Consider the following 26,415-nt stretch of genomic DNA (forward strand, 5'->3'; position numbering starts at 1 on the left):
TGGATGGAATGAAAGTAGTTTCTAATTGAAGCCACTTTGTGACCTCAGGGATGTGGAAAAAAACAGTACAGCATTTACTGTAAGCGGCTAGCTTGCTCATAGTAATTATTTCCATGCTAAAGTTAGAATTAGCCCTTAATTAGGTATAACCACACAATCTAACGAGAGCCAGTACAAGAACGACCTGTTTATCAAAGAGTCTGCTTTTATTTGTAGTAGTCCTGTCAATAGTAATAGTATGTAAATTAGGCTAAATAAATAAATAAATAAATAAACTTGGTGTAGTGGAGGAGGAAAACATCTACAACATGCAGGATAGGGACCCTTGAGGACTGCGGTTGACTCCAGGTCTAATGTTATCAATTTATAGATTTAAAAAAAGATCAAAGAAATGATTCCCCTTCCAAAGAAAGGGTTTGGCATCTGGGTCATGGAATGTGAACGACATCTCTGCTACGGTACTCGCTTATTGAGGCAAAATGCTGTTCCTGTTTATCTGATATATTCTGTCGACTTTCCATTACGACTTCATCGCCAGTTGGCTATCTTTTAACATTTTGCTTGGGACTTACAAATAGGCGCAAGAAAAATCCAGCTACAACAGGGTGATTTTGGGTATACGTATTATATTTGAGTGTGTATTATACTCGAGAAATTACGGTTATCTCTTTTCTTGACACAAAATATTAAATCAGGGTTTCATTCTTTAACGTGTCCAGGAAGGCGGCCAGTCCACATCCCTATGAAAAGGACTTTGAAATAATTTTCAGCATGTTTATCATTTGTAATTAAAAAGATGACACAGTTGTATAGAAAATGGATGTTTTTTAATACTGTCTTTTTTGTTGGCATCATTTTCTGACAAACACATAAACACTATAGACAAACAATACAGAGCATGATGGCGCTTTAGCGACCACGTTGCAAACAGCTGCTGGTCCCTTTCACAGTCCAAAGCAGCATAAAAGTATTCCAGTTGATGCATTGATGGTATGGTCAGATATACATTTATTTGTGACAATGTTGGTTGGGGGTATGATTTATGGATTCACATTATACTGCAGTCATAGTCACGAATACTCGACTAAGCAGTTTTACCTTTTACATATGATGTAGCTTAATCTGTAGCCACAATGTAACAATGTTTTATGATAACTGTTTTAAAACACATCTGCATGCCTGGTGAATCAAAGGGACAATATTGTACTTTGTAAACCATTTACACTTAAGCTGGTGAAGAGTTCTCTCGTCAGAAAAGAAGACGAGTATAAAAATGTACATACCTCACTGTCTGATTGAGTGGCAGTCGGGGTAAAATGGTTGAATTCAGGGGGACAGAAGTTTGGAAAAGACTATTTCAGAGACTCTGACATGAGTGTCTGGATCTAGGTTTTTTGGGCTCTGTCCTCAGAACGATTATGTGACATATCATGCCAGAAAAATCAAAAACAGTTAATCGAATTGTCCTAATCTATGGTTTTGAAGTACGGATTGAAAGAACGGTCATCGAGTATGGTCGAATATTTGTGGATGGGTAATTTGCACAATTCTTGTAGTCTTCGGTAAAAATGCTCGGGCAAAGCTATTGCTGCTCATTCTTGGCCAATTCTCACACTTGGATGATAATTAGCGCTTAGTCTAAACAACCACAAGTACAAAAAAAGATTAACATACCGTTTTGTACAGACTTGTTGGCTACCTGAGTCCTATTCTTTAGTAACATTAATCTCAGCATCCATTGCAAAGAATTTCTACAATCATTAGTGACTTGTAGGCAGGCTTTTGTCAATGTAAAAATGAATAGCATTTCAAATGACAATAACAGCAATACTGAATGAACATCTGGCATAAACAATATCAAAACAACAACAATTATCATAACATCAGCCAGACTAACCAGCCTTCCTGTCACGGCACAACAATGTGGACAGACTCAATGGCTCGTCATTCAGTCCATTAGTCTTTCATGGCCAATTAAGTTCCCACACAGCCAAAAGCAATTGGATGTGTGAAGAAAATTACAGATGGGTGTGTTGACAGAGTACAATCCAACTTGGTATGCTTAGAAGTTGAGCTCCAAAAATGTCATCAGCGAGTCTGGCGACACTCCGTGAAGGTTTATCTGACCATCGGTCGTATTGCATGATAGTAACAGTGAAAAGTAATAGCAAAAACTCTTCAGTTCCGGTTAAAATGCAGCTGTGTCAAAGTTCATCAAAGTTCAAATGTTTTTTTTTCCGTATCATTAATAGCTGCGATTTCCTCCAGTTTCACTTCCAAGTCCAGCAACAGATTTGCAACTCATTCATTGTTTCTCGATCAAGAAACAGTTTTAAAACAAACCATTGTCAATGGCTGTGTCCATGTTAAAAAATAATGGCACTTTTTCTGCTACAAGGTCTTTTCTTGTCAATTGCACTTTGTTGAATCACTTGGTTGGCTTTTTCTCACCATCATACCCATTTGAAACTGCAGCCTGTTTGTTGTTCTGCGGTGATTTAGCTCATTTCCAATATGCTGTAAATGTGACTGCTACTCCTCATTGTCCGAAATTGTCCGAATGGACATTCCCGTCAGTAGTGGTTCCATTTTACAAAACAAAGGGTAAGTGCCACATTGAAACTGGAACAAAACCTTAGAATGCCAAACCACTACACAGGTGATAGACAAGGCTTCAAAAGTGTTCATATGTCGCATCTTAGAAATATGCAGGCTTTAGGGATGATCGATTGTTATTTGAGGGGGAGTGTCCTTGCATTAATGGTACCTCATAGTCCAAATTGCCGTTTTGTTGCAAGGATGTGGGTGGTTGTCGAGTGGGACAACGGTCAATCTCTGTCTGTTTGTGGGGAAGTGGTCGGTTTCCTCCATTTTCTGGACATGCCTTGATGCCCTCCACTTCCAATGAATCGTCGGGATCGGCAGGACCCAGCTCCAGCTCCATTCCCGCTTTACTCTGCCTCCTTTTCCTCAGACAGATGATCAGACCAACCAACAATGCCAACCCCAGCACCAGTGCCAGAGCAGCTATCGCAGGAATGAGAGTATATGTGAGTGTGCTCTGTGTCTCCACTCGGGGTTCTAAGGATGTCAGTGGAACCCCTGCAGTCCGAGCTTCTGTACATAACCCCGTCTCCACTGAGCTGTTAGCCCTTGTGGTCATTATTTCCCCGAGGGGACTTGCACAGACTGAGTATGTACAGTTGGGTCTCAAGCCACGCAGAGTGTACTCGGGGTAGGATGCCGGCACACTCAAAATAATGGGTCGGCGGTCGGGGCCCGAGAGATTGCGGTAGGTCAGTCTGATGCCACGGATATTTGGCCGTGTCTTGATGAAGAGGTGCAGATCAAGAAGAATAGAGGTGGAGGTCACCTGGCGGGAGCTGATGGCGTCAAGTTCTACAAGAACTGTGGAAGCCTCAATGGACATTTCTGTTCCCAGGGGTTTTGGTGGTTCAGTTACGTTGTCAACATTTTCACAATAGAGTCCAGATGTTCCTGAAGGACACAGACAGCCCAGTTGCCCAATTGGGTCAAAGTTACAAATGCCACCATTGAGGCAGATGTTTGGTGGACAGATGTGCTGGTCATATTCCCCACTGGTGGAGCTCGGAGAGGCAGGAAGTTCTGATGGAAGAGGGTCTGTTTTTGAGTCCACGGTTTGTTCACTTGGTGGTGGGGGAGGAGGAGGAATTGCATTGGTATGGGTTGTTTCTTGGGATGTCGTAGGATCCTGTGGTGCTGGAGTACTCGCCTTGGAAGATTTCATCAGCAAGGTTGTGGTCGGTGGACATCCAAAATCAGTGTGGTCCAGTACTGAAAGCATCTTCCCAGCATTAGCTAGAGGAAAGTGGCACCTGGTCTCCCTCAGTCTCCCCAGATTTATATTCTTCTCTTTCAGCCATACTGCAAATGAAGCAAGAGGACACAAACAATTGAATGGATTTTCAGCAGCTGCTAGATATGCAAGTCTGGGGAAGGATTGGAAAAAGTCTTGGGGAAATCCCTGAAGATTGACACCACTGAGATCTAATTCTTGGAGCCCGGTGAGTTTCTGAAAGTCTTCTGTTCTGAGCTCACCCAATGGATTGGCAGCCAGGTTGAGTTTGATCAAGCCCTTTAGGGAGTCCTTCATTAGGGCCTGGGGAACCTCTGCTAATTGGTTCATGGAGATGTCTAGCTCATGAAGGTTCCCCAGGGACGCTACAAGATCTTCATCCAGAGAGATAAGCCCAAGAGAAGCCATTTTAAGGGTTTCTAAGTGAGGTGTCTTTAGGTCTGAGACATGCAAGGTTGGGATGTTGTTGTAACTCAGGTCTAGAAGCAGAAGCTGGGGTAAATTAAGAGATGGCAAAGTTGTGAGTTTGTTCCCTTGGAGCTTGAGTTCCAGTAGCATTTCTAAACCTTCAAAAGCTTCTTGCTGGATGCTCTGGATGTGATTTTGGTGCAGATACAGTCTCTCTAACTGGAGCAAGCCAGAAAAGCTCTCTTTGGAAATGTGAGTAATAACGTTAGAGGATAAGTCCAAGTTCTTTAGCTTCGACAGCATCTTGAATACACCATCCGGAACCTCTTCCAATTCATTTTGGCTCAGATCCAGCAAATCCAAGTCTTCTAGACCCATGAAGTCGTTTTGGGTCAAAGCATTGATGCCGTTTTGGAAGATATAAAGATTTATGGTGCTGGCTGGGACCCGGGGCACAGTGTTGGACCGTCGAATGATGCAAAATATTGAGCCCGGACTGTTACAGGTGCAACCTGATGGGCACTCGGAGGATAAAACCAGACTTGAGGAGAGGAAGAGGAGCATGAGATGAGGCAACATGGTAATTCCAGGCGTGGAACTCTGAAAGACAAAACGGAAAAAGACAAAAGAAAGGTGTTAATCGTGATTTGTGTCTTTGGCTGGCCACAGAAACTGGAAATAAATGATGAATACGTTGTTTGCAAAGGTGTTCCTATAAGACAGACCATCTATCATATTAATTCCAGTTTAGCCTAACTTTATCCCTTGTATTTTAAGGACTTTTTCTTTTTGTTTTTAAGGCTTTCATAATTGATGGCATCACCTAACCCAAAGCCAAGAATCTGTCAAGAAAACCTACAAAGCCAGTTCTTACTTTTTCAGTCTTAATTAAATGTGACACAGCTTTCAGACGTCAAGGCTTCTTGTTCGCGTGCAGTGGAACCTCTGCCATTTGCGATGTAACACAGAAACATGGCCATTGATGTGAAGCAAAGTGTGCGTGCACACACACCCGAGACCAACAGCCAACATGCAACATGAATAACAGAAGCAGAGACACCGTCACCAACACAGCTGGATTAAGTTACCCACAATGCACTGGAGCCATCGCTCACCGTGAGACAGACCCACATGAACCTTTGTCCTCCCCGTGATAAGGAAGAAAACGAAGAGGGTGGGAGAAACAGATGTAGACAAAAGAAAGCGTGCTGTTTTTTTACAAGTTATACTATTATAACTATATAACTAGTACTTATAACAATTAAACAGGGATCGAATTTTGAGGTTAGTTTTGTGAAATTTTCAATTGCTTATGTCAGTGGTTCCATTTCAAAATGTGACAAGCTCCACATCGACTTCATCTGACATCCTGTGAAAATGTATATTGTTGCTATGCTCATCAGGGTGTGTTCCACCTGACACCGTACAAATATGACAATTATTTTATTGTTCACGAGCATGAAGATATGCTTTTCTTTGCTCTTATTGGAACACTGTATTCTATTGTGTTTCTTTTCCGTCAAGCGGGGCCAAGGCATCAAAAGAACTGCCGTGGATGAATCTCAGCAGGTGCCTGGACACTGTATATGTAGGTCGTTTATTTTTTCAGCATTCCAACGAGGAGTGTTAGGAGGAGTAAAGAACCCGGGTAAAAGGTAAACTGGAGATATGGGTTATAAAATAATCGCGGTTGCATCATTAAAACAGGGCTCTGAAGTTGGGATCTGTGAAAATATGCGCTTTGCACAAAAACTGTCCAACTTTTCCTGTTGTTTGGAAATCATTTATCGACTACACAGACATAGAAGAGGGACAAAGAAGGGAAAGTAAGGAATGAAGGTACCAAAGTGCAAAAATGGGGTCCATAAATTACATTTGAGAACATGTGTCCAAGGGGAGATTACTTCATCTTCTTGGAGGATAAAAAAAACATCCACTCCCACCCCCTCTACCTCCCAAATGTGTAATATCCTCTTACTTTATGCCTAAAAAGCTGTGAAGTCACTTTAAAGGCCCAGGATTGCTCCAAAATGCAATTATATGAGCAAAATGTGCAACCTGGTTGTTGTGCAATCCATACATTGGAGTCGTAGACAGGGCTGGGACAAAATATCAGTCTCGTACAGTATATGGCACATTGTTATGTCAGTACATGGCAGCGCCGTGGACTAGTGGTAAGCATGTTGGCCTTACAGTTCTAAGGTTCTGGCTTCAAATGTCACTTTTTGGAGCTTGCATGTTCCATTTGACTTCCTCCCACATTCCCAAAACATATTCAGGTTCTATATGAAGACTCCATTTTGTCCATTGATGTTACTCTAAATTGTCCATTGGTGTGAATGCTTGTTTATCCATATATGTCCTGTAATTGACTCTGCTTCTCACTCAGTCAGGTGGTATCGTTTGCATCTTAGCCGCAACTTTAATAAGAACGAGTGCTACAGAAAATGGTTGGATGATATTTTCCTCCGTGTATTCCAAGAAAACGTTGGTACTTGACATTTTCATTGTGTTACAGGAGAATAACGAAATGTATGTTATTTGATAAACTGCATCTTAAGGCAAGTAGAGTTAAAGGAGAATAGTAAAAGACTATGAACCATCTTCCGTGCGGACAGTTAACACTTGACAACTGCTGTCTAGACTGCAGAGTGACAACTGCATTGGGGTCTATATTAAGATGACCAGACACTTACAATAGCGCCCGTGAGAACATTTTAATCAGTAGAATTGTGTTTCTCTTAGTGAAGTGTGAGATTTATTGCCTGCACTCTAAAAGATGAAGTGGCCTGTTAATTCACAGTTCATGCTCTATACCAGGGATGGGCACAATTATTGATGGCTTGATAAATATTCTGTCCATTCTTTGGAATTGATTTCATCGAGTCTTGGGGCAAATGAGGCAAAATGGAGGACAGGAATCATTCATCCATTTTCTATACTGCTAATCAGAGTCCCAAGTGAGCTGGAGTCCATCCCACCTGACTTATGGATGAAAGGCAGAACCCTAAACCGGTTGCCAGTCATGCAACCAATTTAGACTCAACTAGTTGATTTTCCAATAACTACATGATGTCAACTATGGGAATTTTACCGATGTAAATCAACGCAGGCGTTCATAATTGCACAACTTCCCCAACCAGTAATATTATGCTCCATACAAACACTGGCATGGAGTTCTGAAAATTCAGAGAGGGATTCTTTCATATCAGAAATATATTTTCAACCTCATCCAATTATCAGGAAATATATATTTTTAGTTGCAGGTATTATTTTTAACGATTTAGGGTCACCACTGAACTATCTGTGACGTAGAATGTGTGTGCATTTCAACGGTGGGCCTGGCCTGATGAGTGACGTGGAAGTCAGTGAAAGAGAATGTAGAGTTGCCTTGCTGTTAATTGGCTAAATGTTAGCCACTCAGGTGTTGAGTTGTTGAGTGACGGCATTAGTCAAGGCTATCGGCAGATTGTCTATGAATGTACTGCTGATTACTTTATTTTTTACCATTTGTTCAACAAAGTGATTGAAAACGCACCAGCAGTTGTCTATCCTGGGGAAGTAAAACAATTTCTTAAACTAGCGGTGGTAAGTTAGCTAACGATGTTTACTTAGCTATTGGAGACGTGCATTCGTGTAACTGAAGTGTGTAACTTGTTTCTAAGAAAACTTTCCAAGTCAAATTTTCCTGTTCTGTTTGCTGATAGTGTTTTAAGTAATTCATGAAAAAATAATGCAATATATTCCCCATTTCATTCCGCTTCCTTTGACTGGGTCTTCATTGGTGGCAAAGTAGTTCACACAATTTGATAGAGGCCAGTGTGATACCAGTTAGTGTATGTCATCCGCATGTATGGAATGCAGGAGCTTGTGTGCACAGTGCACACCTCTTAATACCTTGCTGCTTCGGAGCCAATTGTGTTAGTAAGAGGAAATTAAAAGCTCCATGCAGACATGCCAAAAGGCATCTGGCAACAGACGCACACTTCTGAGGCGGGCGACTCGTTTCTATTTTCTCAAACGATACTTTGTTTTTCTTTGTTTGAATCCTGCATTTGTTTTGGCATTTTATCTCCTTGCCACTCAAATCTCGTCCCAGGTCTTTCCTGTGTGGGGTTTGCATGTTCCGTACTTACGTGGGTGACCTCTATATTGGCCAATGCCCATAGGTGTGAATGGTTGATTGTTTGTCGACCCCTGTGAATGGCTGGCGACCACCCCAGGTTGCACACCGCTTCTTTTGCTGATATGGGATTGGCTAAATGCAACCTTAAACAGGATAATCAGTAGAAAATAAAACAACGTGTCAGCATTATAGAATAGGTACTTGGTTGACACTGTGCGTAGACAAAAATACAGAGCAGAGCGAGAAATTCCACTGATCGCAAGTCTACATAGACACATCTATTTTTCTATTAGTTAAACCTATCATACTACACATGTAAGCTGTGGTTTAGGTCAGCAAAAACTAGGAAAAAGATCTTCCAAAGTCCCTGCGATTGGCTGGTGATCTGTTCAGGATGCAACCTTAATTCGCCCAAAGTCAACTGGGATATTCCAGAGCATGTTGCACCTTTTACGGGAGTAGTTATCTTCAACTTTCTGATTGGCCAAAAAAACTGTAAGGCTCAGAGTTAATAGTACAACCTGTTGCTTGGATGTGGCATCTTGCGTGCTTTTTCATGTGGATTCTACTGGAAAGGATGGACCTTGTGATTAAAATAACGCAATTTGGACATATTCTGATGCACCCCATGGGATGGAAGTGACTACCACATATCAGATTTTGAAGATTCGAGGACCAGACCATGGAGACCTGACTTTGTGAGCAAAGAGTCAAAGTCTAAGGACCTAATACTTAAGAAGCAGGAACTACCAAGTTTGGACTAGTTGACTCCTTGTTTCCTGGCTCACTTCCTAAACAAGGCGATAAATCAACCAAGTTCTTATAGAATTGCTTTTCAGCAACAAATCTTCACCAAAATCGTTTTACCTTGAGGCAACAACGAGGCTAATTGGCCCCTGCTTCCACTCTTCTTAATGAGTTGCCTACATCTGGAAAGAGTGTCTGACCTACAGACAAAAGCCGACAGAGGCAAGGGAAGCCAAAGCCGTAAGTGTTTTTCGAGCAAAGATTCCCACCGAGGTTTTAATTCACCTTGTTTTCCAGACAATAAACCTTCCTCTACTTCCTACCACCATCTACGCTAATGACATCTGCTTCACGGCCTGTAGGTTATCAAGTACCACACAGTCCATACTGTAGCGTCTGTTTAAATGACCCAAATTGAGAAAATCTATCAGAGAGTGACGTTACTTGTATACAGTATCTCAAATTTAAACCCACATATAAGCTTTTTAAAAGATGTTTTTCAATCACATTAGTTACCAGCAGTCTGGTAGTCATAAAACTTTCTTTCACCTTTGAGAAATGAACAAATTGGCACACTCTTGCTCTTTATTTATTTATCTCATGCCTTGTTGCGTCCCTTGAGCCCTGTTGGACATAGTCGCCTGGCTTCTGGCTGGCTACAATTTGCTCAGTTGCTTGGTTCCCCCTCGTTTCCGACAAGTCCAAACACTGCTAAACTGACGTTAGACTGCAAAACCAGACCTTAGGAGTGACAAACAAAAGACATGCTAAGTTGCTGTTCACCACTTAGTCACATATTCAACTTTTGTCTTTAGAGCATTGCCATGTCGGTGTTAGTTAATTGAGGTACATTTTTTTTACTTTAACAATTAGTATTCGTCACACTTACGGTATGTTTTCATATTATGCCCATTTTTTTTTTTTTTAAAGGAAAATTGAATTAACGATTGGCATCGCAATCTCCATGTTAAAGTTCTTGCTTTGCTTTCAACAAAAAAGGTATTAAAAATGTTGTTAAAATAGCAGCTAACGCCATTAAAATAATTTGTAAATATTGTAGCTTTAATGTTTAAATACATCAATTACATTACTGTATATATATGGTATATAACATATATAATAAAGAAATAAAAGAGCATTTAAAATTGAATTACAATAGCATTAAATTTCATAAATACTGTAAAAAATAATAGCATATAAAATACATTACTGATACAATTATTTATAAGGTTCTTGAAATATAGCAACAAAATAATAACATTAGAAATTTCATTAAATTGTAGCCTTGGAAAGCAGCAAAGATAAAATAGAGGAAAAATCGTTTCCCGGTAGTTATGTGCAAGTAAAAGACTCTAATGATTGAGGCCAGTTTGTGGCTCACCTTTAGACAAACTCCGATTTTTTTGCCTCACTGACCAGAACACACACACACATGCAGGTACATACACATAAAAGTAAAAAGTGTCCCCCGCTGCTTGGATCACCTCATTACGGCAGTGTTAGTTCAAGTGTGTCGGCGGATTTACGGCTGACAAGAACTTGGAAGAACTGTAGGCACTGTCACACACACGCACGCATGAACATGGACTATTCAGCAAATGAATACGACACAATTTATTAACAAGAAGATTAAATGATGTCTATGTACGTCTGTTTGTATGGAGGAGGGCGTATGTTTACTTAAGTCACTTATCTATTTACTTTTACTCCTCACAAATCCTTCAGTTATGTAAACATGCACACATTCTGCCGAGCAGGGGAATCAATTAGAGCGTTTGTCTGCCTGCCTGCCTGCATGGTTTCCAATCTGGCGACCTTGACTGCCTCATAGAGAAACAATGGCTTCATTCTGCACAAGATCACACAAGTCAGACTCTTTGTTAACGTTGCTCTGACCCCCCCAAGAACAGACGTGATCCCTCATGTTATTTTTTTTTTACAGCGTGAAAGCAGACATGTTAAACCAGTCGGCCTGCTTCTCGCACTTATGTCCTCCAGAGTGGATAAATATGGAAGCCATTTTGGCTTTCTTTGTTGAGAAACACATTGTGGTGCATAAGACTTTGATTTGTATTGTTCTTTGTAGCATAGCCTGACAAATAACATCATTGGAGTCTTTTATATGTACGGTGTGGTGCGGTGTACTATGTATGCACTCTAAAAAATAAGCCATATTGGGTCAAAAATGTACTGACCCGAGCTAACCCCAAAAATTGGGTACAAGCCCCAAAATTGGGTCAAATTGACCCAAGTACCGGGTCAGTCCATTTTTAACCCTATTTTTTTTTTTTTTTACCCAATTGTTTTTAAAGTGTGTATACACACATATATGCATATGAAAAGCACTCACACTCTACTGAAATGCTCTTCTGTGTTATACTGAAATGCTTTCAGAAACACACAACTAAAACCTTGACACACTCTACTGAACCGCTCTCACACACACTACTAAAACGCTGTCACACATTAGTGAAATGCTCTCATAAGCGCTACTGCAACGCTCTCGCGCTTACAACTGACATGCACTACTGACTGAATAAAATGCATAAGAGTATTTCAGTAAAGTATAGTTTTCAAATATGTGCCCGTGAGAATAATATGCCTGACTGCCACTCATATTTTAATGATGCCTTAAATTCAATCTCATTTCTAAAAAAAAAAAAAAAAAGTTTGAAAACACGAGCACACTCGTGGCAAGGCGCTCGACTTGACACACGACTCAGTAACGAGCCCCGAGGCCGGTTGTGAGGCTTGGAATGGAGGGAAAACTGATGCTGTTGTGTGGCAAGAAGGGGTGTGCACACTTGCACGCACACACACAGACACACACTCCCTAACCTAATTTGATTTTACACTGATAACATGATTAATGCTTCTTTGTTGGAAAGACGCTCACACAACTTTTGACACGGTTACGCTCTTTTAAAAATAGCATCGAGCGTTACGGTGCCTTAAATGGCCGACGCGGTCACATGGTACGTAAAAAAAGAAGTCATAATAAGGAATAAACGTGCACGTTATCAGTTTTGGAGAACACGACACCCCAGTGGAGGTCGCGCTGGAGGCGAGGAACTACTAATTCAGTTCAGACGCGTCCAAAAAGAATGTGATTTTCACTCAGTTTAAAGTCATAATGGCACTGCTTCACGTTGGCTTTATGTGTCAACCGTCAGTCACTAAAAATGCCCGCTGCAAGAATATGGCCAACCACATAAATGAATTAAAAAGGATAAATAAATGTTTGCCTCAAGTGTACACTGCGAGTTGAGATGCAATTATGACCACTTGTTGTTGTTCATGCTGTTGTCACACTGAGCGGAATAACGCTGCTCGGAAGAGTTGTGCCATAAGCGTAGACGTAGCTCCGATTTCCATAGCTGATGTCACTTTGACTTCTATAGACAGCAACCAACCGACGTGTTGTAGTCTAACAAATCGTGATTGTTTCTTAATATGTCAATTGTGATTATTTATCATTCCTGTAAATATATAATTTGTCATTAATGCCATATTGTGTTGTTTCTCTGGGCTTCTGGCATTTGAATATTGATGTTACGAGCGTCCATTTTTCAAGTATTAAAACAGAAGTCATCTGTTGAGACCATCAAATCAGCATCATTTTTCTTGGAAAACAGCGTGTTGCCATGGCAACAGATTTCAATGAAATGAAGAGCTTTGAACAGCTTCTCATCTTAAATATAACAAACACCCAATGTTTGAAGATGATCGGATCGAGTCTTAATGAGGAGTGTGTCCAAAAATTGAGCCACATTTGAAATTAAATTAATAATGGCAGACTTCATGTTAGATGTACTGTACAGTATGACAGAGACTTTTTTTCTAGGTCTTGAGCTGTTACATATTCCTCCCAACGTTCATAGATTTAGGTGAAACGCAGAAACAGGGCTGTTTCATTAAAAATCTGTTGGGGGTACACTTTCTTGAAAAATAGACAATAAACCTTTAAAACATTGAATTCTTCTCCAGGCTTAATGTGTGTGCAAACTTTTCATGCATGTTTACTCCCTCAATAACCGCATTGTTTTCTTGGCTAATGGTCGTGGTGACAGCACTTGGCAAAAATTCACAAACTTTATGTTTTAGTTTTATCTAAATCTTAACACTGTTGTGAGCAAATGATTAAATTAAGTGATTAAATTAAATTAATATGAAAGTCTACATTTAAAGCACATCTTGTTGCTTCCATTTCAAATCCATTGGGGTTTCATTTCAAATCCATTGCCAGGTGAGGCTGCGATGATGATAAATCCAACCATGCTCTCATTTGTTGATATCGCGGGGGGAGGGGTGGGGTGGTTGGGGGGCCGGTAGTGGTAGTTTGTCGATTTTTTTTTTTTTTCTTTCTTTCTTTTTTTGTCGAAGTTGGTAGTCTGAAACGAAAGCCCGTTTAGAATGATAGTCGGACCGGCTTATAGGCAATTGGTGTTTGGTCCGGCCGGACAAAATGGCGGATTAACGGACGGCGGAAGGGTACCCCGGCTGTAGGCGGAAGGCGATAAACGGACCGTGAGTTTTTACTAAAATGCCCAACTCTGGTGTTTAGAACCAAAAGATGAGAATTGTGTCATTCTTCCAACATTTACGGACCTGACTGTGTTAAGTTCGTTGAAGACTTAATTGTCTAAAAGTGTGAATCGTTGTTTGTCATTATGTGCCCTGGAATGGTGACCAATCCATGGGTGTATGTCTCTATGCTGCTTCTCTCGCCAAATGTCAGCTGCATGTTCCAAATCACCTAAAACCCTACCTAATGAAGACATTCCCTCGAAATACAGTGGAGGTCATGAAGTTGTACTGTGCAGTCAAGATCTAATGAGTGATACATTTGTGGGACTTCAAAAGTGTGTAAATGGACCAATCAAAACCAACAGAGATATACCCGCTAACCTTTATGGCTTCGACGACTGTCCCATCAATCTTTTTTCTTTCGAACAAGAACCATCTGCGAACCAGTAAGCGCCCAACTCTGAAACGTCTGTAACCATGACGACTCTCCTCTGCTTGACTGCTGGTCTTGGACGGCATGTGTTTGTTTTTGGAGCGTCTCGGTCTGGCGAGAGGCTATGGCTACGCTCAGCATAACAAATGGCACTCGGGCCAGTGTGTGCGCATGAAGAGAAACAACTAAATCACAGGAAATATGCACTGGCCAGCCACTTCATTCCGTACGCCACCGAAAGTCCATTCAAATCCATTCAATCCAAGTGTCTATGATACTGTAAATGGACCATAAAGGTAAAAAAATCACAGGTTCCATTAAAATGGGCATCTCCATCATGACCAACATTAACATGTAGTAGTGTAGTAGGCCTAAGTGTTCCTGAAAACCAAGGCAAAGGTTTAATTTCCAAAAAGTACATTTAATATCATTGTAAGCCATTGTAAACATGCCCAGTTTGTGCATTATCACTGCGTTTAATAGAGGAAAATAGCAAAAAAAAAAATTAAATTAAAAATGTAAATCCAGCTTAACTTTTTCTTATGCGTGCAATTTCTTCTTTTTTTTTCCAAGTCCCCAAAATTATTGAAAAAAAAACGCTACGTTTGGGGGTTGGATAGGGACCGGGCCAGCGTGCGAATAGCAAAACATCAGTGTATATTTGACAGCTACTGAAATGCATTCGGGGAAAAATAAAATAAAATTAACCCAAAAAGTTCTTGAAGAAATTCTGATGAACAGCCTTTTCCACAAAAAAACGAGGCTTCCCCCCGAAAAATCCAAATTAAAATATATAAATATTAAAATAAATTTAAATATTATAAATAAAATATCGAAATAAAAATACACCAATAGGGGAGTTTAGTAAGCGACACTGTGCTCCTAGTAAAAAAAAACTTAGTCTGGAGCCCTGCATGCTGATGTCTATACATAGCCCATCTAAAGCTAACATTGCTGATGTTTTATAGGCCACATGCACACTAAAAACACACTCGGCTAATCGCTCGTCCCGCTTGTTTGGATTTGTTTGTTGTCTCTTTCATGTGGTGTTCAGCTCTCATCTGTGAACAAGATGTCCACATACCAGACAAGCTGCAGAACACGTGCAAAGAAACAAAGTCTCTAATGTTACTTGGCGCAGAAAAGACACAAAATTTTGACACGTTGCCAACTACTGGTCATACAAAATACGCTGTAATGTGCATGCCAGGCCAGTAGTTGGCAATGTTTTCCATTTATGACGGCAATTTAATTGTAATTTTTTAACTTTTTTTACTTATCCATTTTGAGACTTGTTTCAAAAACGTTTATGTTGGTCTCATTATGGTCGTTTGTCATGATGGGCGGCTAAATGTATGTATAAACAGACGCACACCACTACTGTGTCCATGATAGCCTTTATTCGCACATCCCATCTATGCTGACTAAGGGTTTGTCAGGGTGTTAAATTATATTGTGAAATTGCCGCCTACAGGCCTGGCATGCATATTAGAGAAGTCTAGATTAATTGATTAATTGACAATTGATTATTAAATCAATCTGCAACTTTTTAAAAATTGAGTAATCGTTTAGACCCATTGTTTAACTTAATATTGTCCACTCCCCTGATTTCAGCCTCGCAACAGTAATTATTCTCGCAGACTGATTATGTTTTGTGTTTAATCAAAATTAGATATTGGCATACATCTTCTTTTACTTTGGAAAACAATGACCAAACCAGTAACTAAATCAGTTTCAAGAAGATTGGTGAATACAACATAAATCCATCTTGTGTGATAATACCTAATTGTCGTTTGGTTATTATTTTTTAATCACTACCGCATTTTCTGGACTAGAAGTCGGACCTTTATATAAACCGCATCCACTCTATTAAAAAAAAAAAAAAAAAAAAAAGAAAATACGATATACAAGCCGCACCAGGTTATAAACCACACCTATCTATGTTGAAAAATTAGATTTGGACTGCATTTGCAGAACGATTTTGAACTGTAAATGTACATGTATGGACCTGAACAGATTATTTCCTAACGGTGCCTTTTAACACTGCAACAACTTTGCCGTTTAAAACGGAACGGAACCAGGATGAAATAACCAGTACTTATCTTTATTTTACTTCCCGCTGCCGCATTCAACGTTTCACCATAGATTAATTGATGCTAAACTTGCGTGCAGCAACGCAGTTTCCTTCCTGGATAGCAAGATGGATGGCCTTCAACTTAAAACTTCCATCATACGATCATATGAGTTTCATGATGTAGGGGCGAGGATTTTTTTAAGATTTGTCGTCCGTGTTCTATCTGCTAAAGAAAAGTAGCGTATTCTTCTTTGCATTGATTGTTTTCTTAGTTTTCATTCTAATTCCGATTAGAGCGCACCAAGTGGTGGAAGAAAAATCCACAGAATAGCCGCACCTTTGTATAAGTCGCATGGATCAAAACCTAGGAAAAACGTAATGGCTTGTAGTCCAGAAAATACCAAACAACTAGCCTCAATGTGTTAATAAAAAAGTTGGGGAAAATTGTTTTGTAATACACTTTAATGCAAATAAAGTCTTATCAGATTTTTGATTAATCGATGAAATAATCATTCTGAAAATATTCGATAGTGACAGCCTGAATGAATATTACAGCATTTTCTGTGTTTTGTAGTTTGTGGAGAGACTGTTTTGACAACACTCTCATCTGTATGTGAAACTTTAATTAAAAATAAATAAAAATGATTTTTACCAGTTTGCTGATGTGTAAACATGTTCGATCGCCCAAACACTCAACTTGATTTATTGAATTATTTGCTCGTATTTTGAACGCTACCATCTGTTTGTAGAAAAAAAATAACAATACAAGAAGCAGATGCCTTTATGACAAATAAGTCCAAACTCCTTTAAGCAAAGAGCTGTGGCAATGTTGCGATGCTTTCATATTTTTTAAAGTGGTATCTTGATGATGTGAATGTGATTCATCCGTCTCGCTGCATGCTTTCAGTGTCTCGTCTGTTTTGCCATTTTGTTCTTCGTGTGGTCCGTTGATGTAGACCACCCTCCCCCCCCCTCGAAACGGTGACTTTTCACCTCGTAATCCCCAGACAGCCCGCAGCGAAGCATGCGACACTGACAACATTGTGAGTATGCTTTTCTACACATGATGTTGCATGTTGCAATAAATGTTTGATAATATTAGTTTTCTGTCAATAACTGATTCAAAAATACAGCTCTTCTTCCAAAGCATGCAAAAAGAGCCTGTTATTCACATGCACACTGCACAATGCGCACACTCCTAGAGTGAGAAAGGAGTCACTCTCCCTCTCATTCTTTTAACACATGCGAGTATGAGATGCCAGAAAAAAATCTTCCCGTCCCACTATGGACCGCCTACAAGTTGTGCTACGCCCTAATGCATACTGTCAGGTTTAGTTACGTGCACCCCAGCCGACTAAGTTGCTCATCCGCAGCGTGAATGCCGTGGAAAATGTTTTGACTATTTAAGCATATTGCAACAGTGTAACCCAGCGTAAACGTAGCTTAGTTTCCGAGATCAGATGAGATCGGGTGTTATCGGAGTAGACCGACATGACGATTTGAATTTGTTATAGGAACTTTGCGATTAGGATAAGCGGGTCCGATTATGGATGGATGGATGAACTTTATGACTTTTTTTTTTTTTTTTTCAAAAATTGACATCTTTTTTAATTCCTGTGGCATTTGACGGGGGCACGGGGTATAATTATGATTATCACCATTAGGATTATGAGGGGGGCGTGGAAAAAAAAGTTCCCCCCTGGCATCGAAACGTTTGAGAGCCCTCGGCCTCTGGGCTGAGAAATGTCTGAAAAGGCCGAGGTTGTGACCCATGAACACCTCCAAGGCACAACAGGTGATAAGAGGAGCGGCTTGTACGACAATGGTGTAAGTTACACCGACACGCGTGTCACACCGCCTGAACTGAGGTTACAGAATAACTAAGCAAACATTGCCTCAGGTGAGAGAAGCTCTGTGCTTTTGTGTTCCTGTCTACCCTCTTTTCATGCATCTCTTCTACAAAACTTTTACCGGTACATGGTTATGGGTAAAAACAAGTTTTGTTCATATCTGACTGGAGGAACAACTAGAAAAATCTGAAGTAGTTCACAGTTTATCGCCGTAGGTAAAGTTCATACGCTCGGGGGGAATGCAGAAACAATGTTGCGGTAACCTTGAGGTGTCACTACAGCTAACATTAGAGTAGGTAGGTGGTAGGTATGCATGGTATGCAGGTAGGTTAAATCTCATGATGGTGTTACAGAGACATCAGGAAAGGTCAGAAAGGAGGTAGGCAGATGGCTAGGTAAGTAGGTGCATAGGAAGGCATGTTGGTTTGTGAGTAGGGATGTATGCATACTGTACAAGGAGCTAGCTTGTAGCGGAATTAAATGCTCAAAGTGTGCATGATATTACAGCAGCTGACAAACTCTAAAAACAGTTGGATCAAAAATAACACAATTTGGGGTCAAAAATGGACAGATCCACTACTTTGGTCAATTCGACCCAGAAAATTGGTAGTTTGGTCAAAACAACCCTAAAATGTGCATAGTTTTGTACAAAACAACCCCCAAATTTGGGCTGTTTTGCAAGAACAATGCAAGAAGGTGGGACAAAATGACCCAATTAGTGGATTGGTCCGTTTTTTACCCAAAATTGTGTTATTTTTAACCCAACTGTTTTTAGCGTGCTTTTTAATGCAGAAGTCAACCCAAACATATTTTTTTCAAGAATATGTTCCCAGCAGGCCCACTAGTTGAAACACGGCATTCTGATTAATTTTGCGTTTCTGGGATATAAGTTAAGCAGCAAAATGCACACGTTTTTAGCCATCTCTGGGGGCGGCCATTTTGTCTTCTGTCGACTAAAAATGACATCACAACTGCTCACAACGACCAATCACAGCTCTGACAACAGGTCAGCCGTGATTGGTTGACTGGGTGGACTTCCGCTTTAAGAATAAAATCTCTGTCTTTTGATGAACCCTTAAGACAATGACTCTGCGCAACGGCAAGTATTTTTTGACGCGGTGTGAAAAAATGGAGCACCACTGAGCAAGAGACAAAAAGCTGACATCAGCGACATCGTCTCTGCCCGCTATCTGCTCATAATAATGTCACCAGAGCTCAGATCTGCGCCTCTGCTACCGCTGCGGAATGTACACGGCGAGCGCTTTTTTTTTTTTTTTTTACCAGAAATGTCACGCTCTTTACCTTCCTACTGAAGCGCCGTGTTTATACTAGACACCGAGGGGATGAGGGGGGAGGTACTTGGAGACACACTTCATGGCTTACAAAAGGAGTAGCAAGCCCTAAAGCCTCCCTGGGGGGCTGGACTTCTAAGGGAAAAGAAGTTCCCCTCTGGTGAGCGTGCCTAGGCTCGGGTTCATCCGTGTAGTTTTGCTTCTAGAATTCCTCAGGTGTCAAGATGCCTTGTAAAGGTGGAACATGAGCCTGTTGTCACTGAAATCTGAGACCATATTAGGCATACAGAAAAAGACACCTTACTCTACATTACCATCAATTCTACCAAAAAAAAAAAAAAAAAGGTTATGGTAATGATGCGGTAATGTTACGATGATAAATTCGGGATGCTACATGAAAAGTTGAAATTTTCAGCGAATATAGAAAGGTCATGTCGAGTCAAGTTCATTCAATTGTTTTGTTTTTGTTTTTGTTTTGTTTTTTTTTACAGTGGGAGAATTACGTTTTACAAAAAAATATATATAGTATGAGAGAAAAAAATGTAATGTTAGATCATAGTTGGTATTTTCAAAACAAACAGTATAAAATGTGACCGGAATAAAATCTACTAGAGTAAAGTTGTATTTTTATGAGGGGAAAAAAAAGACATTGTTACAAAAGCAAATTTGTACTTTTACGAGATAGGAAAAAAATGATGTTGGGTTAATGATGTCGTGTTAAACACAGCTTTGTCCAAATGAAGCATTTTTGCAAGCCACAACATTTGAGCCAAAACCAATTTAAGAGCCTCTGGGGGGTTTCAACGGCAATGTTCCAAGCAGAAAGCATAGCACATTAATGCATCTTAAAAAAAATACACCCACACGTGGTGAAAATGGGCAACTTGCAGGAAATGCCAAAGACAAAATAATAGAAGAAGAAGCATGTAGTAGAAGCATGAAATGAAATATTTTTGCATTGTGAGTGGGTGGAACTAATGGAATATAGATGTTTGAGCTGATTGTCTCAATATGCTGGAGTGGAAGTACAGTCCAGTTGAGTGCAGTACATTATAACATACAAGAGTGAAACACACGCTGCAAAGAAACAAGCGGGATTCTACTACATTCCACATTCGTGACGGGAATACATTTGGCCCCTGCAGGCTTGCCTTTGCCACTGAACTCTCGTTGCCCCGTATCAAAGAAAGAATCCTATTAATTTCGAAGGAAATCTGACAAAAGATGCTTGCCGAAGCGTTCAGAGTTTACCATGCTCTCAAAGGAAGAACATTTTTTTAATTTCAAGTTTACACACCTCTGTTCAAACGTTTGTGATATGGAAAAATGAGATCAGGATAAATCATTTCAAGAGATTTTTCACCATCAACGTCAACTATAGCTGTTCGACTGGGAAAAAAAGAAAAAGAAAAGACTGAAATAATGCGGTTGCATAAGTGTGCACACCCTCTTATAACCAATCACATTCAAACTTAAATGAAGGTACGCTCACAACTGAAGTGCTTTTCACTTTCATATACTACTGAAACCATCATATGCCAGTGAATGAGTTAATAAACATGAACAAAGCTCTCTCATTTTAAATCTCTTTGAAGGAAACGCCACATTTGCAGTACTGACAAATTCATTCACGTTGTAAAATGACCAGAAGAAACTCATTGCATCTTAATCTCTCGATCTGAGTCGTTCCTTTTGGAATCGAATCATGTCATCATGTCATCTTCCAAACCGCTTATCCTATGTAGGGTCGCGGGGAGTTGCTGGAGCCTATCCCAGCCGTCAATGGGCGAAGGCAGACTACACCCCGAACTGGTCGCCAGCCAGTCGCAGGAATCGAATCATAATCCCGCTTAACCGAACCGAATCGAATCATTGCACTTACAAATGTACCGTCCTTGAATAGTATCACACCACATGTATCGAGATACGTATCAAGTCGTCTTTTATTTGGAGAGATGCCCACTCTTATGCAAAACCCTGCCAAAAAACTGAAAGTGAAAACGAAAACTTTCGCTTACATACACAATTGAAAGGCTCTCACACGCACGCGCCTCACACGCACATACGCACCAGGGAAAACGTGTTCACCTTGTACCTCTTAACTTCCTTGATTAGATGTATTAAGTAGCTGATTAGGGATCTTCCCTCGCATTCAGTTGTCACGGGGGCGTGACCACAGCACTTTCAGGCTGAGCCTCAGGATCACTCCAAGCTGGGGAGCAAGGTGGGGGTCGTGGGGGGCTTTCACCTCAAGGTGCTGCCCCCCCCCACAGCATATTGCTCTCCATGACAAGAAAAAAAAAACCTTAATTAAATTGCTGAGGCAGCGAGTCAGGAATGTTTGCTTTCCTCTCTCTGCCACGGCCGGACCGTCTGTGAGCGTTCTTTGCATTTTTCAGCCGTCTGCTTCTTCTTCTTCTGCGATCCTTGTCATAACAAGAAGACTATTGGTTTTGATGAATTGGAGTCCCATTCATTAAGGTTCTGCTTCTTGGCATTACTTTTATCACTTTTAAGTCAATGTTCCTTGTTAGCTTGTCAACCAATCTTTGGGATGTTTTTCGGTCGCTGTCTATTGATTTTGAAGTTTTAAATGTGGTCAGTCATATTTTTCAGTTTCTTAGAAGGCAGTATTGCTGCATGGTAATGGAAGAACCTTATTGCTTTGAATGGTGTACTTCGCAAGGAATTGACTGTCTTTTTTTTTTTTGTTGGATCAGCAACACAACTGATTTTGAAGTACATCCAAGTACCAAGTAACCATACTAGTTTTGAATGACAATCCAGCCAAGAAGTTAAATCAGTATGTTCCTCATTCCACACATTTGTTGTCTCTTTTTTTTTTTTGCTCTCTTTTTGAGATCTTTGAGGGTTTCCTGTGATATGTCCGATCAAGAACCCTTTTGCTTTTGCACATCCGGTTCTATTTTATCTTTGTTTTCGAAGTTTCAACAGTTTAGAATAAGAATAAGAATAAGAATGCCTTTATTGATCCCACAGTGGGGAAATTTTCATTGTTACAGTAGCAAAGATATAGGTCACACAGGGGCGGCGGCATAATGTGGCCATTAATGTATAACATTGACGGCAAACATTTAGAATCAAACCTATGTAGATATACGCAGTAACATGTGTATATACACATGTGTATACACACCAACCTACATCTACATAAAAAATATGAGGAACACTCATTTCGGCCTGTACATAGTACAGAGGAAAAAATACTCTAAGTGACAGTGCTGCAGTGCTGTAGTGAAATGTAAGGAACAGCATTGGATAAAAATAAAACTAGACTAACAGTAGTGGGGAATGTTGAGTATTGCACGGTATTACAGTAGTGGGGAATATTGGGTATTGCACGATACGAGCTCAGGTGCAGGACTGCACAATTGCACTAATGACCGCCATTGTTGTTATAGGTCAGACCAAGAACCTTATTGCTTTTTGAGGGATGTCCAAGCAAAGAGACTGAAGGCTAAATCTTTCGCAGTCCTACATTATTTTCCCACACTTTTCATTTCAGCTTCTGGGCAATAATTTGTGTATGGCAAATCTGGCTTTTGTGGATTTTTAAGGTTTGTTTTATGCACATATCCAGATACTTTTTTTTTAATTCAAATGTATCTGGATCCAGATGACATTATTTGTGAAGCCTTGAGGTCTAATCAGTGTGTCATATTTTTTAACACAGCCTTGTTTACTTGTTGAAGGATTAGTGTTCTGCATCAAATCAACAGCCCTATTGCTTGCATGATTTCCAAGCCCAGCGGCCAAAAATCAAGTCAATTCATGTCATCACCTCTGTATTGTCATTTTAACTGTCGATGGGGCTCACGTCAAACTTGAGGGATGATTGTTATGCCTGGCTCAGACCTCGATTGAATTTTGAATGTTTCTTCCTTGTTGTCAACTAGCCAAACCCAAAAACAAAGCTATGTAGAAAGTAGACAAGAAACAGGAAGGGCCTCTCGCACACTTGGACATACGCTCATCATGCACACAATACAGCACATTGCTCTTTGTTTGAGTCGTAAGTCAACCCAAACGTATTTTTTTCAAGAATATGTATATATAGAATATATATAGTTGAAACACTGCATTCTGATTAATTTTGCATTTGTGGAATATAAATTAAACAGCAAAATTCACTCGTTTTTAGCCACCAATCACGGCTCAGATTCAGAAAACAGGTCAGCTGTGATTGGCTGTTGTGAGCAGTTGTGATGTCATTTTCAGTCAACAGAAGACAAAATGGCTGCACCCGGAGATGGCTAAAAACAAGTGGATTAACACTTATTCCACAAATGCAATATTGATCAGAATGACCTGTTTCAACTAGTGGGCGTGCATAGAACATATTCTTGAAAAAAAAAATGTTTGCGTTGACTTCCCCTTTAAGTTTGTTTGTATGAAAGTGTTTCTGTAGTGTATGTGAGCGTAAAAAAACTCAGTATTGTCTGAGCGCATTTCAGTGTGTTTGAGAGCATTTCTGTTGTGAATGGGAGTGTTTCCGTACTGTGTGAGAGACTTTCAGTAGTGCGTGTGTGTGAGAACATTTCAGTAGAGTCTATGAAAGTAGTTCAATATGTATGTGAGTGTAAAAAAAAACCTCATTAGAGTGTGAGATAGCAATTCAATAGTGTATGTTAGCAAAAAAATAAATAGCCTATAGTGAGCACATTTCAGTTGCGTATGACAGCATTTATGTGAGTGATAATTTAAGGAGGTGGGTATATGTGACTGTAAGAGGCGTTCCTGTTTGTTTCCTTTCCACGCACGACTCGACGATGTGTGATGGTTCGTGGGTGTGAAACACGAGCTGTCACTTACCCTTTACGACGCGGTCCTTACAAAAAAAAATAATTATAAAAAACTCCCAGCGGGATGTACGCTCGAGTCCAAACGTTGTATCCAAACTTTGCGCGTAAACACAACCACGTAGCGCGTCCGTCCCCGCGGAAAGTCTCCACGACGTGCCAGCCCCCGTGTCTACTCTTTGAGTGTCCCGAGCCAAACTGCGGCAGTGTTTCGCCTCCACTCCACACACGGGGGAACACTTGAAGAAGGAGGAGGAGGTGCACAGAGGAGCGACGAGGCGGAGACTACCTGCGTGGGAGTCCCGAACTGCAAGTGTGCAATTTAAACAGTCAGACAAACAAAACATTAAACAAAAAGGGATTGAAAGAAAATGAAGCAGTTTGACTCCAGTTAGCTTCTCGCTTCATTTAAAATGTAATCAAGATTGTTTTCGTTTAGAGTTGGAAGAAGACACCATATGGCATCCTGAGTCTGATAATCAATATAATTCCTGCAGCTTTCTATCCAGGATATGTCGTTTTCTGGCTTAGGTTTGAATTTGTTTTCAATTTGACCCAAACCTCATTCACATTTCATTCTAAAATCAATAGTCTTCTTGCTCAGATTTGAGGTTGTTCTTACCTGTCTGATCCTCAGACAGGTAAGAGTTAGGGTATCTACATTAGACTCTGAGAGTATTTGATCTATCCTGCAGCATGTGTGGTGTTTTAAATGAACAGAATGCTTGCTTCATCTCTTTGTTTACTTTCCTCCATGTCTTGTCTCTAAACTTTACGAAAGTGATAGCAGTATCTATCTATCTATCTATCTATCTATCTATCTATCTATCTATCTATCTATCTATCTATCTATCTATCTGTCTATCTGTCTGTCTATCTGTCTGTCTATCTGTCTGTCTATCTGTCTGTCTATCTGTCTATCTGTCTATCTATCTGTCTATCTGTCTATCTATCTGTCTATCTGTCTATCTGTCTATCTGTCTATCTGTCTATCTGTCTATCTGTCTATCTGTCTATCTGTCTATCTGTCTATCCGTCCATCCGTCCATCCGTTCATCTCATAATTACATTGTTTGAGAGCAATATCATGATGTGAACAACGAACCATGTGATCACTTGTGCTTTCCTTATTCTTAGTATGAGCATTGGTTAATATGTTACATTTGCGCGTCTATTTCAAGTTGGCGTCTTGGGAAAGCGTTGCTGCAGGTGCACTTCCTCCCGACACCTCGGCCTGCCAACGAGCTGCCGGCGGAGACGTTGGAGGTGACAATGTGGGGGCCCGTGGGGGGTGCGGGGTGGAGTGCACCGGACCACACGTTCAGGAACGCCAAGAAACAGGACACCTGGCCCGTCGTCTGCAGTTCGCCGACCCTCATGGTTAACTACCATCAGTGGTACGCTTGTGTGCACACATGTATGAAGGGCCGTCAGCCCGTCATAAACAGTAGTCATGCACACTACTGAACACTCATACGCACCCATATCTAATCATTATAGTGAAATGTGATTATGTAATTTGTGCTGCTCATTCTGGTATGCATGCCTTGGGCACCAGATAGTATAATACATGCATCCATCCATCCATATCCAAATGGAGCCTATCTCAGATGACTTCGGGCAGTAGGCGGGCTACACCCTGAATTGGTTGCCAGCCAATCGCACATGCATAAATAAATACATACTGTCTGAATATTTGTTTATTTTTGCAGAGGATAAAGAATATGTGAGTATTATGCTCTCTGTCTACATCTTTTGTGATACTGTTTGTGTTCAACTACCCATTGCTTCAAGGATTATACCCCTGTGACATAGGTGCTTGTTTCATTAGCACATCAAGGCGTTTGCTATGTATGTTAGCATCACGCTAGCGGATTTTTGTAAGGCAAAGTTATGTGGATGATAAATACACAAAATGTAATTTTCTGTATTTATTTTTGTCTGCGTGTTTATATATTATCGATGCCAAGACCATTATAAAGCAAAGCCAAATACAATATTCCCAACATTCTAATGAACTCATCACTGAGTGTGTGTGTGTGTGTGTGTGTGTGTGTGTGTATGTGGGTGTGTGTGAAGGAGGTGCAGAAAGAGGAACATTTGACAGGACTGGGTGAAAACAAACAATGGTGTTTGCTCTGCTTCTTTACAATAAAAATCTACAGTGTGAACTTCTCATGGGAAGAATCACAGTAACTTGTGACGAGCAAACTTGTATTTACTGTTAACGTGGGGAAAACAACGATGGGTCGTCAGAGTTGTGTTTGTTTGTTGGTTGGTTGGCTACTTGATGGGTGGTT

At 40.4% G+C, this 26,415-nt stretch overlaps 1 protein-coding gene across 2 annotated transcripts; it reads right to left on the bottom strand.

The window, feature by feature from the left end:
• Positions 1-828: 828 nt before the first annotated feature.
• On the bottom strand, positions 829-24,395 carry LOC147146143 (vasorin-like). Of its 2 annotated transcripts, XM_086034618.1 has the most exons (3): positions 24,129-24,395; positions 4,081-4,846; positions 829-3,906 (listed from the first exon to the last, which is right to left on the bottom strand). In XM_086034618.1, the coding sequence occupies exons 2-3, from the start codon at positions 4,823-4,825 to the stop codon at positions 2,699-2,701; spliced, it is 1,953 nt and encodes a 650-aa protein (XP_085890744.1). In that variant the 5' UTR covers positions 4,826-4,846; positions 24,129-24,395; the 3' UTR covers positions 829-2,698. The 2 variants fall into 2 exon arrangements, with proteins under 2 accessions (XP_085890744.1, XP_085890743.1); XM_086034617.1 differs by having other exon boundaries at positions 829-4,846.
• Positions 24,396-26,415: the final 2,020 nt, after the last annotated feature.

Source organism: Filicampus tigris, chromosome 6 (assembly GCF_054856515.1).
Source record: "Filicampus tigris isolate MCC_2025a chromosome 6, RoL_Ftig_1.0, whole genome shotgun sequence".
Classification (NCBI taxonomy): domain Eukaryota; kingdom Metazoa; phylum Chordata; class Actinopteri; order Syngnathiformes; family Syngnathidae; genus Filicampus; species Filicampus tigris.